General features: G+C 42.0%; 1 protein-coding gene across 1 annotated transcript in view; it reads left to right on the plus strand.

The window, feature by feature from the left end:
• The window catches only part of POLR3B (RNA polymerase III subunit B), a 104,594-nt gene that overhangs the window by 63,264 nt on the left and 28,436 nt on the right, over window positions 1–12,894 (plus strand). The window contains exons 20-23 of the mRNA XM_047066868.1: window positions 3,083–3,292; window positions 5,612–5,770; window positions 7,430–7,547; window positions 9,419–9,561. Coding sequence (XP_046922824.1) covers window positions 3,083–3,292; window positions 5,612–5,770; window positions 7,430–7,547; window positions 9,419–9,561 — 630 coding nt within the window. The remainder of the gene's footprint in view (window positions 1–3,082; window positions 3,293–5,611; window positions 5,771–7,429; window positions 7,548–9,418; window positions 9,562–12,894) is intronic.

Here is a 12,894-nt window from a genome sequence, read left to right on the forward strand (position 1 = left end):
GAAACAAGGCCAGTGTCCATCAGCAGGTGAATGGGTAAATAAACTGTTTATACGTGCAGCAGAATACTTCTCAGCAATAGTGAAGAGTGAATATGATACAGCCACATGGATGGACCTCGGAGTCATTATGCTAAGTGAAAGCAGCAGCCAAAGTGTGTCCCTGCTGCATGATTCCCTTTATATAAAATTCTAGAAAGTGCGAGCTATAATGATAAACAGCAGTGGTTGCCTGGGGTCACGGATAGGGAGGGATCTTTTTTGGGAGTGTCGGAAGTGTTCTGGATCCTGATTGTTGTGGTGATTTTACAGAGGCATAAATCTGTCAGAACTCCTCAATACTTACACTCTAAATGATAAAGTTTGTTGGTTTTAATAATGTTCTCAAATAGAAAGAAACTGGACAAAGGAAGACAGAAAACATAAATTCATTAAACTTCATTTTATGTTTTTCAGTATGCATTTCCTTATATTCTCCTAAGCTACGTGTATCTTTACCAACCTTTTCTCATCCTACCTTAAAACATGTCCTCACTGTTTTAACCTACATCTACATACTTTGCTGTGCCAACCTGCAACTTAGGAAAGTTATGGTCAAGAAAATGCGATTTTGTAAGAAAGATTATGTCCTGGGTAATGAGGAAATGAGACTGTAGTTAGGGCAAAATGGAGCAGTGGGAGGGAGAACCCAGCTTCTGGTCTCCTTGCATTAGTTATTACGTAGACACAATGCCCTTTTTAAGGAAGCTGAAAACAGTAAGAGGCATCCTATTTTGAGCCTGTGCTTCACCAGACCAGTCTTTTAATTTCTGCATGACATTTTCTCAGAAAGCTTGCTTATTGGCAAAATAGTCATCAGGCTTTTTATAAAAATTATAGAGTGTGATGGCATTTTGAAGTTTTATGATAGAGAAGTCATAGTTTATAAATCCTGTTTTAAGCAACACACCCATCAGTGCTGTTAAAAATGTATATACACATGTGCTCCTACAAATTCTTCAAAAAGCCTTTAAGGAGAATTTCTAATGAGATCATAAGCACCAGACATTTGCTAAACCATTTTGCTGTTCATCCATTCAGTGGTCAGGTCAGTTGTAATGCCTGAGAATTATGTTCTGGGCCTGGTAGCACAATTTATAGCGGGATCTCATCTCTTTCACCATTGTTTGGGGGTGCAGCCATCAATGCCTTCCCTGCTGCATAATAACGCTTGTCTCAGGTTTCAGAAGACGGGTTTGGCAGCCTGGTGGGACATTGCCTGAACCCTTGTCTCAAGCTGGGTGGAGGATACAATTGGAGCTGAAATCTCAACATAAATTTTAAACCGTTTCATGTAAAAGGACAAACTTATTGTCAGTGAACTTTACCACGATCCAGGCAACAGTGATTTTATTTCTGAAACAGTGATCCATTACCAGGTATCCTGCCCAGTTTATTAGTTGGCTCTAAAATAACATAAATTAATTGGCAGTTTAGTGTAAACTCAACAAAAAGTTCATGAGATTCAGTTTAACTATTTTTTTCAGCTGAATCTTGATAAGTTTTCTAGCGATTTAAGTGCAAATATTTATTATAAAAATATGCAATTCAGTTTTGTTTACTGACACTTACTGAGCCTCTATAGTGAGCCCTGAAGGTTTCATGATTTCTTTCAATAGTAACCGTCAAGGAGTCCCATATCATTTTTGCTGCGTGAATATGTTATTTTCATCCCTGAATTGAAATCACCATTGATTTCATGACATGAGTACAGAGGAAAAGGTGAAGGAAATAATGAGTTTTGATATCTGCTCACCTTAGAGCTTAACTCCATTAAATGGCACATGGGCATCTTGGGACATGTGGGTATTGAGGATGTGTCCCTATGCGAGCATGTGAAAGAGAAAAAGTGACTTAAGCTACCTTCTTAGCCACTCAAGGGAAAAGAAGAGACACCTGGGAGAAGTTAAAGAGGCTCAGTAACCCACACATAAGTTCAGAAGTAGGGCAAGTGTGAGTCCCCATTTTAAGGTCTCTTAGTAGGAGCAACTATGTATTCACAAGACCATGAGAGTGAAACCCTTTTTTGGTGCAAGTCTCTGAACCTTAGTGAACCCCTACGGGGGAAAGGGACAAAGAATAACATCCTAATTTCACTTCCAGTTGACAGGAACAACTTCCAAGGTCCCAACAGGTGGAAAGTCTGATTACTAAGGACAGAAAAGCCTGTACCTGATTGGACAGGACGTTGGGTTTCTTAGAGGAAGGGGCCACCATGCCTTTCCCCGTTTTATCTCCCCTGTTGGGTATAGAGTAGTTGTGTGTTCATTGCTTAGTAAATGAAGAGTTAAACAAATGGGTAAATCCACTCTTCTCTGCTTTCACTTTCCTCCTTTTCGTTCCTTTCTTTTCCTCCGTTTTCTCTTTTCTTTTTCATTTAGAACTTTTCTAATGGTTGATTAATTTTTATGAAACGTATCCTTACCTGTCAGCACTCAGCAGTGGTTTCTAATTACCTTCTCATCCCAGTAGCTGGAACTGTATCCATAACATGCTAGAACTGAGTTTAAGAAATGTGGATTTACCTATGCAATTATGAAATGTGGATTACCTATGAAAACAGTAGAGACTGGTTCCTCAATGGGGTTAGGTTGGTATACTTTGGGTGTGATTTTTCCTCTTTGTAGGACTTTTTTTTTTTTTTTTTTAAGATTTGTTTATTTTTGAAGTGGCAGTTGGGGGGAGTGGGGGCGGAGAACAGAAGATCTGAAGTGGGCTCCCCACTAACAGCAGTGAGCCGGATGGAGGGCTCGAACCCACGAACCGTAAGATCACGACCCAAGCTGAAGTCAGATATTCAGTAAACTGAGCCACCCAGGCACCCATGCAAATGTTTCCTCTTTTATAGGACTTTTAACCTTATGGAGAAAAATTGCTTTTAAAAGTCGTTAGCCACTATGAGGGTATTATTGCTTTTGAAATGTTTAACCTGAAGGTTTTCTTCATTTTAGTGAAATTAATACCTTTTTTTAATCTCGGTACACATGGCTACCTAATTATTTTACATAATAGAATGTGCACTTTGTTTTGTCCAATATCAATGAAGGTACCATTGGATACAACCAGCGGAACAGAATCGATACTCTCATGTATCTGCTAGCATATCCACAAAAACCCATGGTTAAAACAAAGACCATTGAGTTGATAGAATTTGAGAAACTGCCAGCTGGACAGAATGCAACAGTTGCCGTGATGAGTTACAGCGGCTATGATATTGAAGATGCCCTTGTTTTAAACAAGGCTTCCTTGGACAGAGGTAAGTGGGTCTACAGAGCTCACGGTGTGCAGAATTAGGTATAATAAGGATAATCAGCTAAAAGTCACCTGGTGTCAAAATGTTAATGTCAGTTTCAAGTGATTTGAATTTTGTAACATACAAACAGGAGGTGGTTAGGTTTCAGTGTTGACTTTTTTAATGAATATTACATAGAGGTAATTTGTTAAATGTATTATTAAGTGTATCTTTGTTGTTGTTATTTTACTTTATTGGGGACTTGAGAGAGTTCCTCAACAGAAAACATGCAAGAATTTGTTTATTTCCTAGCAAGAATTATAATAAATGAAAAACGGTTTTTGGATATATCTAGTTAGTCGTCAACAAACTGAGAAGGCCATAGCAATATTTCTGTGTTAAAGTGTTTTTTAATTGTATGTCTCAACCCCATAATGTTAGACCTTTTTGTTAGCAAAATGCTAAAAGTTAAAAATACCCATGCACAGACCCCCGACCTACCAGTTCCTGTGCAATCTTTTTGTCAGTTTTCTGACAGTTTACTTTTGCAAGTCACTGCTCATGGTTTGTTAGCTGTCACCTGACCTGAAGTCTGACTCCTCTCTTCATAATCTCTCTCTTTTTCCTCCCTGGCATACTCACTCTGCCTTCCCCTTTACTCTCTGTAGTTGCTAGGCAGCCGTAATAGCACTCCTAGACATGTGTCTTTGGCATTAATGTTGGCTGCACTTAATTTATGCCTCTTTTTTTTCCTCCAGATGACAACAGCCATGCTTTAAAACTAGATGTTTTCCTTTCTGATTAACTGGTAACGTTTATGTGGAAATCTGAAGACTTTGTGATATCTGTCAGAAACTCTGCAACACCATTTAATGATCTGAGTTTACTGTCCTCTAGCTTTTAAGCTATCACCTGTAAATAAAATGTCCATTCACACTTGGAGGAAAACGCTTCTTGATTTCAGGCAGCTCAGATTCCCACTGCACTCTAACACGTTGCAGTTAATGGCCAGTGTACGGAATTTCAAGATCATGTAATGTTTCCAAAGCAGCTGGCTCGCTGAGCGGAGTTTATTATGGCCACACACAATTTACCAGGAGCCATAATGACTGAGACCTTTCTCGGAGACATACTAACATCCTCATCTCCTGTCCAGATGTCGAAATTTGTTACTTCATCGCACGGTTACCTTCATATTTTAAAAGTTACATTCGAGCACGGAGGCTTTATTTAGAAACCCACTTTTTCCTGATTTTCTAAACCCACGTTCTTAGATTTCTTATTAAGAGTTCTGCCTTTGGTGGAGAATCGTAAGTGAAGGATTTTACAGCCATGCATTTATTTCATCAGTAATAGCTGACATTTAATCCTGAGGTGTCTCCCTATTTAAGTAAACTCTGACATGGCTCAGTATATGCTAGGGCGATTAGAGAGAGAATGCAGTTTAGAATAACTGCTTGGCCAAAGGGAGAAAAGAAAAGAAATGCAGTCACAGAATCTTGGGTGACTCTACAGCAGATGGGTCTTCTTGAGGGATTCAGTGCAGGAAGTTTTTCCTCCACCTAAAGGTTTCCTTCTGTTCCTTTTGCTTATCTTTCATAATGCTTATTTAGATTGTTGGTTGGTGTCAGGACTTTTCCCTCATTCACTAGATAAATGTGATCCAAAAGTATAATCAGAGTAAACTCTCATCTTCGGGGCACAGGCAAATGATTTCTCCTGTTAAAATTATTTGACTGCGGCTTCTTTTCATTTTCTCTCCTCTCTGGAGAAAAATTAATCTTTTTGTGCCCTTGTTTGGGACTTCCTCTGAGTGCCAAAATTAGAAAAAGGAAAACTTTTCAGAGAAGGTTAGCAGAAGTTATGCACCAGAAGGGTGTGTGGGAAGAATCTTGGTTGATCAGTAGACATGGTGTGTTTCCACACTGCCACCCAGCTGGCTGGGCGACCCTAGGCCACGTGACTTCCCTGGACCTCATTTTGTAGCACTTGTAACACTGTACATAGAGCAGTTAAGCTAGGTGGTCTCTGGGGCCCTTTCCAGTTCCCATATTCTGTGGCTCTGTGCCCTGAAAGAATCACAGTGATGTTCAGGTTTCTCTCACCTTTCTCCATCATGACAGGATGTATTCCATGCTGGAACATGGTTGTAGAGATTCAGTGTTTATGTGGATAGTAGGTGTTGGAGAGTTTCTGAGCCAGTTCTTTGGATTATCAGGTTGCTATTTGGCCCATCCCAGATGACCCAAATGTAGAGCAAGTTGTGGGTCATTCAGTAACACAAATACATGTTTTCTCATAGTCGTGTTGGTGGTTCTGACCCCCAGTTTGGTTTCATTTTAGGCTTTGGGCGCTGCCTTGTATATAAAAATGCTAAATGTACATTGAAGCGCTATACCAATCAGACTTTTGATAAAGTGATGGGGCCGATGTTGGACGCTGCTACGAGGAAACCCATCTGGCGACACGAAATTTTAGATGCGGATGGTATCTGTTCTCCAGGTAAGAGCCCTTTTTAAAAACAATTTAAATGTATACTCTTTGCAACATGAAAGTTATGCATCAGTATTTCTGAACATTTGGTAACAGGGAAGAAAAAAATAACAACTTACAAAACCACTTTCCTAACTCAAACAGCGTGGTCATTTTTGATGAATTTCCCTTCTAGTCTATTTTTCTACGCATGTATTTTTACATAGTAGTAGTTCTATTCCAATTATACTTTTCTACTTAAAATTTTCAAGCACAGAAAAGCCACTTTAAGGAAATGTTTAAAACAAAATGCTTTAAGAGTGTAAATGCCATTTCCCTGCATCTACACTGGCGTTTTTCATCATTTGTGCCTCTAACATGCAGACTGACTTGAGACTCTTCTTCCCCCAAAAGTGTGACTCCGTGATAATTACAAACTCGCAGTGAATTTTGTTGATGCCACCGCAGCCCCTGCCCTTGAGTCTTACAGTCCAGCGTGGAAGGCTGGCAGTGACCAGAGGATCACATGTAAACATATGTCACGTCATAGCCAGGTTAAGGAACCCTATGAAGATCTGTGAGGGCATTTAATAGCAAGAGGATCTGACCTAGGCAGGAAGTGCAGGCTCGCCTTCCCTAACGAAGGGCGCTGAGATCTGGAGGATGTGTGCAGTTAACTAGTAAGTAGGGGAGTGGAGTGTGGTCCTGAGCTGTGGTGTCCTGTAGCTATAGATGGTTAAAGGTTCTGAAAGGCCGGTGTGGCTCAAACAGGGAGAGGACAGGGGAGGGCAGTAAACAAGAATCTAGAGAGAGGAAGAGCAGGAGGTGGGGCAGGGCCCAGACACAGGCCTTGCATCATGATGCTGTTTTCATCACGATCCTAAAAGCAACACTACAGTCAGGTACACATTTTGAAATGATCGTTGTGACCACAGCGTGGAGAGAAGAATAGAAAGGGGCCAAAACAGAGGGAGACCCAGCGAGAGCTCTGGCAGCAGAGCAGGAGAGTGGGGCCACAGCGAGGCGGAAAGATGGGCTGTGGTGGGGACATTGCTGGGAGGGCAGAGCCACGTGATTTGTCACGATGGTGCCTGGGTGGTGGGTACTTGCATCTGCTGTGGTGCCCACAGCCGCGTGGCACACGGCTTCCTCTCCTCCTGGCTGCGTTTCTTTATCGGAGAATTTTGCTCACTGTTAACCTGGGTTTTGTGGCAGAGAGCTAGCACCATGACAATACTATAGAGTAGTCGGCCTTGGAGCTTACCAGAAAAAGATGCAAAGAAAGGTGAGAATAGCAGGAAAATCAAAGAAGTATTTTGATTGCCTCGTCGTCCAAGTTGAGTTGGCAATGAGTGAGTACTAGGTGAAATAACTTAATGAAAGTAAGTGGCCCAGACTTGTTCTGACACCCCAAGATGTATATAAAATTGCCATTTATTGACATGAAGTTTCTCCTGTTAGTTTGGTTCTCTAAACCAGTTTCTTGATTTTTTTACACACTGATTTTTCAAATGGGCTGCCACAATTACTGACGAGCCCTGTTGAACTCTGGCTCATACCATATCGACCTTTTCCTTCCTTGTCTGCATTTCATGGACGAATCTAATCACCTAGTTCCATGCCCCAATAATGTGTGCATTCCACAGAGGTGGTAGCGATTGGACTGTAACACCCTTGTCTTTTTCTTAGGTGAGAAGGTAGAAAACAAACAAGTGCTTGTCAATAAGTCCATGCCCACAGTAACTCAGATTCCTCTGGAAGGAAGTAATGTTCCACAGCAGCCACAGTATAAGGATGTGCCCATCACGTATGTATTGGTTTCACCTTGGAAATACCTAGAAAGGTTCAAAAAAAAAAAAAAGAGAGAGAAAGGCTAGGGGAAATTAGAAGTTAGCTCTTGGAGGGTTGGAGAATAGAAATTACAATTGGGGGTAATAATAGTTGTCATGAAGACAGCGTGGCGTGGAAGATAAAACCAAGCTGTGGAATCATGTAGGCCTCCCACCCTGGGTTTGAGTTGTGGGCCAAATAGGCAGGACTTCCAGGTAGAGGGAACAGTGAGGTGAAGGCCCCTTGGGCAAAAAAGCACCCAGATTTAGAGGACCAGTGTAGCCTGCTGGGGCTAGGTTGTACACTACTTGGGAATTCCTTCAGTAGAGAGTGATAGGATCAGATGTGTGTTAAATAAGTAAATTAAACACACTGGCCACAGTGTGGCATCACTACTGCACGGGACTATAGCTGGGTTCAGTACTGGTCATGTGGTATGTTACCTTATGTGGATGAAGCACTCACACCTTGGCCTCAGGTTTTTCATCTGTGCAATGAAAGAGTTACACTCATTAATCTCCAGATGTCTCAAATACAGTGAAATCGGAGACTTCATGAGATGAGCCATGGGCCAGTGATAGCAACCACACTCTGACATAAAAACAAAACCGGAAGAAGTAACAAGATGCTTAGTCTAGCCGGGGTGATTGGAGTTAACTGAACTCTTGAGGTAGGGGTCTGGGGTGACACGGGAGAGCTGGGTTCCTGGGCCCTGGAAGGTAGTTCAGCAGACTCGTTCTGACCCACAGCTGAGCCCTGCTCCCGGCCAGTCACTGTGCCACTTGTATTGGAAACACAGCTAAGTGAACCACGACCCTTCCCTGAAAGGAGCCACACATAGTTAGCGGAGGCCTGCACAAAAAAAGAAGTCCAGTGAATATCCTGTTCATAGTGACTTCATTGAGAGCTTTCTCTGTACCAGTTATGGTTGTGGGCAGTTTACCTGTGTTAGTTCACTTGTTCTGGCCACTACTCCATGAACCAAGTGCTCCTAATAGCCTTGTTCAAAAGACACAGAAACTGAGGCACAGAGAGGTAAAGTAATTTACCAAGGTCACACAGCTGCAAGCAGCAGAGTCAACATTTGAACTCCCACAGTTTGGCTTCAGAGCCCAACTCCTGCCCTCTGTGCTAAATGCTGCAGTGCTGTGTGTGCCGTGGATTTGTCTGTGGGGTGAGTGGGAGTGCAGAGGAGAAACTGGGCTCTCCACTTAGGGGAGGGGTGAGGGCCCTTGGCCCGAATACTACAAAACAAAAAGCTGTTTTAGGGTGAGAAAGGTGGTTATGCTAGCTGGTTTTCATCCTGTCCTGGAGGAGGAGATCTTTTTTCTTCTTCAGAACTCGCGTCCCCTCCTCCTGGGTTCTGCATTTAATCTAGTCTTTTAGGGACCCGACTCTCTCATTTTCTCTTCTGTCCTTCCATGTCTTCAGCCAGCTTTCTGTCGATTCCTTCCCCACAGGCTAGAAAGTGTGCTCCCATATTTCTTATCTTGAAAAGAAAACGAAACCTTCCTCAGGGCTCTGCGATCCTTCCAGGCTGCCAAGCATCCTGTTTCTTTGTCTGCCATGAGGGAGTAGCGTGGGAATGGTGTGTGCGGTGTGGGTTAAGTTGCCTTACGCCTGCCTCTCACAGTGTTTCCTAAAGGTTAGCCATCTCAGACAAAGACTGGAAAAGGGAAACGGTAACCTTTGGACTTAACGTTGAAAAATGAAAGGCACGTTTCAGAGTCCAAAATGGCAGGGTCAAAACATTCTGTGGTTGATCTTAAGTAAAATACGGTCTGTGGGTGATAGGTTCACAAAGGGCAGTTTGAAAACTCTGTTTTAGTGACTTGCTGTTAATATTAGCTACAAAGGGGCTACGGATTCATATATCGAAAAAGTGATGATCTCTTCAAATGCTGAAGATGCTTTTCTGATCAAAATGCTGCTGAGGCAGACGAGGCGTCCGGAGATTGGAGACAAGTTCAGCAGCCGCCACGGGCAAAAAGGTAAATTGTGTCGCTCCCCGATTTGTTTACAAAACTGAAAATAGTATTTGTTAACCACGTATATAAGAAATGTGTAACTTTCCCCTGTTAAAAAAAACATACAGTGTGTTGGAAAAATCATTACATTGTTAGCCAGATTTGTGCTGGTTTTATTTCTTAGACTTTGCTGTTTTTACTTTAATAGCATTGAAAAATGTACCATAAGGTTGCTTCTCTTTGCCATTTATTTCATTTTTTTGCAGCTGCTCCACCCAAAATTATAATTACGAATACACTCTAGACGACGTACCTCCTAAGATACAGGTAGATGTTCAGAAAATAAATAGCAGCACCTCTTTTTTGTGGAAGGTGTGTATGTGTTCCGCTGTCTTTCGGGTCCCCTAGTACCGTAGGGCGTCAGCACGAGCAGACCGCTCAGAATGGTCTGCGCCTGTGTTTAACGGTGAGCAGCCTGTGTGAGGTTCCCAGCTGGGGGGCTGTGGAGCTGAATTAGGACGCGGGTGTCCGGATCCCAGCGCGGCGCCCTCCCCGTCTGCTGCAGGTGGCCCCTCGCCTAGATATGTTTCTCCATGTGGTCCCGCTGGTGAGCCCTGCTCTTCCTGGGAGGTTACTGCTGAGTCTTCACACGGTTGTGGCTCGGCGGTGTCTTGTTTTCGTATCTTCAAGAAACAGAGCACTGTGTCACTACTGATTAACTTGCTTTCTGTAGGCTCCCTCTTAAGTACGCATACCTGCATACCCTTGGCGGTTCAAAGGGGAACGTTTGCCCTGGGGGTCGAATCTGGGCCGCGTCTGCCACTTAACTAGTTGAAGAGCAGCAGCAGCAGCTAACACTTTTGTGGCACTAACTGTGTGCCCAGCAGCGTTCTCAGCACTTCACACACACCGACTCGCTGGCTTCTCTCTCACACAGTCCTGAGAGGCCGCTGCTGTTTTTGTAGGTGAGGAAACAGAGGCACAGTGACCTGAGTAGCTTGCCCAGTGTCCCCAGTTGGTGGCGGAGTTGGTTTTCGAACCCTGGCAGTCTGGCTCCGGAGTCCGTGCTCCTGACTGACATCCCTGCTGTCCTGAGCGTTAAGCACTTGGCATAGTGCCTGGCACACGGTGGGTGCTCAGGAAGAGACGGCAGTGACCACTGACATTGGCTCTTTTGCATTCTGCTCTCCAGCTTTGTGTCTCCTCTTTACTCCTAAATTCCTAGTGCCATGTCCTCGTGGTTTTAACTGATGGGCTTAAAGATAATGGCATATTCTCGCTGATCTCAACTTTTATTTGCCACACAAGTATATAAAATATTACAATTCATTTACTCAAATGAATCCAGCCATAGTTGTCATTCCTTCCATCAGTGAAACTGTTCCAGACTAACACTGTTTTTCAGTTGACAGACACAAGATTGTTTTAGGCTGTCAGTGTTTTGTTTAAAAAAAAAAAAAAAAAAAGATTTTATCCATGTGAATTTGACACTTCTAATTCATACGGTTCCCTAAAATGCTGACTCTTAATACCTTTTGAGTGTTTGTAAACACTTCTTGAGATTCTAGTGTTTTCCAGTAATTAGCAGTGAAAATCAACTTCTCTGTATTGAAACTATTTCTCCCTCTCTCTTGGTCTAGGCAATTGCTGAGATACACTACTAAGTCATTCTGGAGTAACCATAATCTTATTTGTAGCCTCTATTTTTCTTGACCTGTTCCCTGGACTGGGACAAAGCTTGAAACTCTTCTTATAAAATATTGGCACTGGACACTTTATAAGAATGCACACTGTAAGAGAAGGTCTCCATTTTCTGAATCAGTTTACAAACTTCAAATATCCCAAATCCTCATGTTTTATTCCACCAGAGTGTTGTGCAAAGAGAGGAAGGCTGGCAAACATTTCAGTTATTATCCACTGTGTTCTAACTCCACTAAACTTCTTGAGGACAGGGATCACATTCTTAAATTCTTATAAAGCCTGATAGAGCCACTCTCATGGAGGGTACCTGATAGGTGTGTGGTAATGGTTAAATATGTGAATGAATTGAAATCAGGAAATGAAAAGGGACAGATTCTGCACTCTTGATGGATTGATTTTACTCAGTTTTTAATCTATACATAGTATGTGAGTATGTGTGTGTATAGTATAGACAAAGCAGTACTTTTCAAAATGAGAAACACACTTGATTAGTAAGCTCCTATAAATACAGACCTCTACAGGTGCAAGTAATGGCAGTGAGTCTTTCTGCTGTAACATTTTTTCAAACTAATAATATGATAGGGATAATGTTCATTGACAGAAGTGGTTTCCAGCCTGAAGTGATGTGAAACTGCAGATTTTGGAGATCGGTCGAACCTTACTGGGGCTTGACTTGTACATCTCTATGAAATGGGAAGAAGCCCTCCTGGGGTTAGGTGACCTTTCACTTGCAGTGAGGAGTTTATCTTGCTAGTATTCTTTTCCAGATGGCTTTTAATCCAAGGATGAAAACCTTCTGATTAGCCTAGATTCCCTTGATACTCCCTTGTCTTACAGCTTCATCAGATTTATTGAAAAGATTGGGGGGAAATGGACAAACAAAACATAGGTAGTTTAAGCCTTAAGAGAGTAGTGGAGGGAATGATGTAGAACGCTTAACATAATTTTTGTTTCTTTTAAGTGTAGTTTTTTAATCAAGTAATAAATGCACGTGGTTTAAAAGATCAAATAGTACAAAAAAGGGGGTTTTGAACTGAAAAACATCTGTCCCTGCCTTTTCTCCAATTCTGCTTCCCAGAAGAGATTTCTTCTCATTTTTATTCTTCTATTTTGAAATCATATTTTTAAATATTTTTTATTTATTTATTTTGAGAGAGAGAGAGTGGGGGTGGCACAGAAAGAGAGAGAGAGAGAGAGAATCCCGATCCGGCCCCAGTACAGGGCTCAAACCCACGAATCATGAGATCATGACCTGAGCTGAAATTGGATGCTTAACCGACTGAGCCACCCAGGCGCTCCTCGAAATAACATTTTTAAACAGCTATTTATGTTATTCATCCATGTTTGCTATTACCCATTGATTTTCTGTTACGATGGATAGGAGGAGCTGGAACTTGGCTGTCTTTCCTTCTCACTCCCCACCTCCATTCCCTGCACAGGTTTATCGTAATGTTAGGTTACTTATTTCAATTGTATTATTACAACTATATAAATGTTGTTCACCCACAAACCAAGTAGTTGAGAGCATTTTCTTTATGGTCTAACTTTATTTTTTCAGAAATTAACAATCTTTTTCTATTTTGCTTGATTTTCTGATTTCTCTTTCCATTCTTCTATACCATCAATAGCTGTCAACACAATTTTCCACATGGTCAG

The sequence above is a fragment of the Lynx rufus genome, unplaced genomic scaffold (assembly GCF_022079265.1).
Source record: "Lynx rufus isolate CCGP_SWC_20201006 ecotype Redwood Valley unplaced genomic scaffold, mLynRuf1.p SCAF_7, whole genome shotgun sequence".
NCBI classification, from domain to species: Eukaryota; Metazoa; Chordata; class Mammalia; order Carnivora; family Felidae; genus Lynx; species Lynx rufus.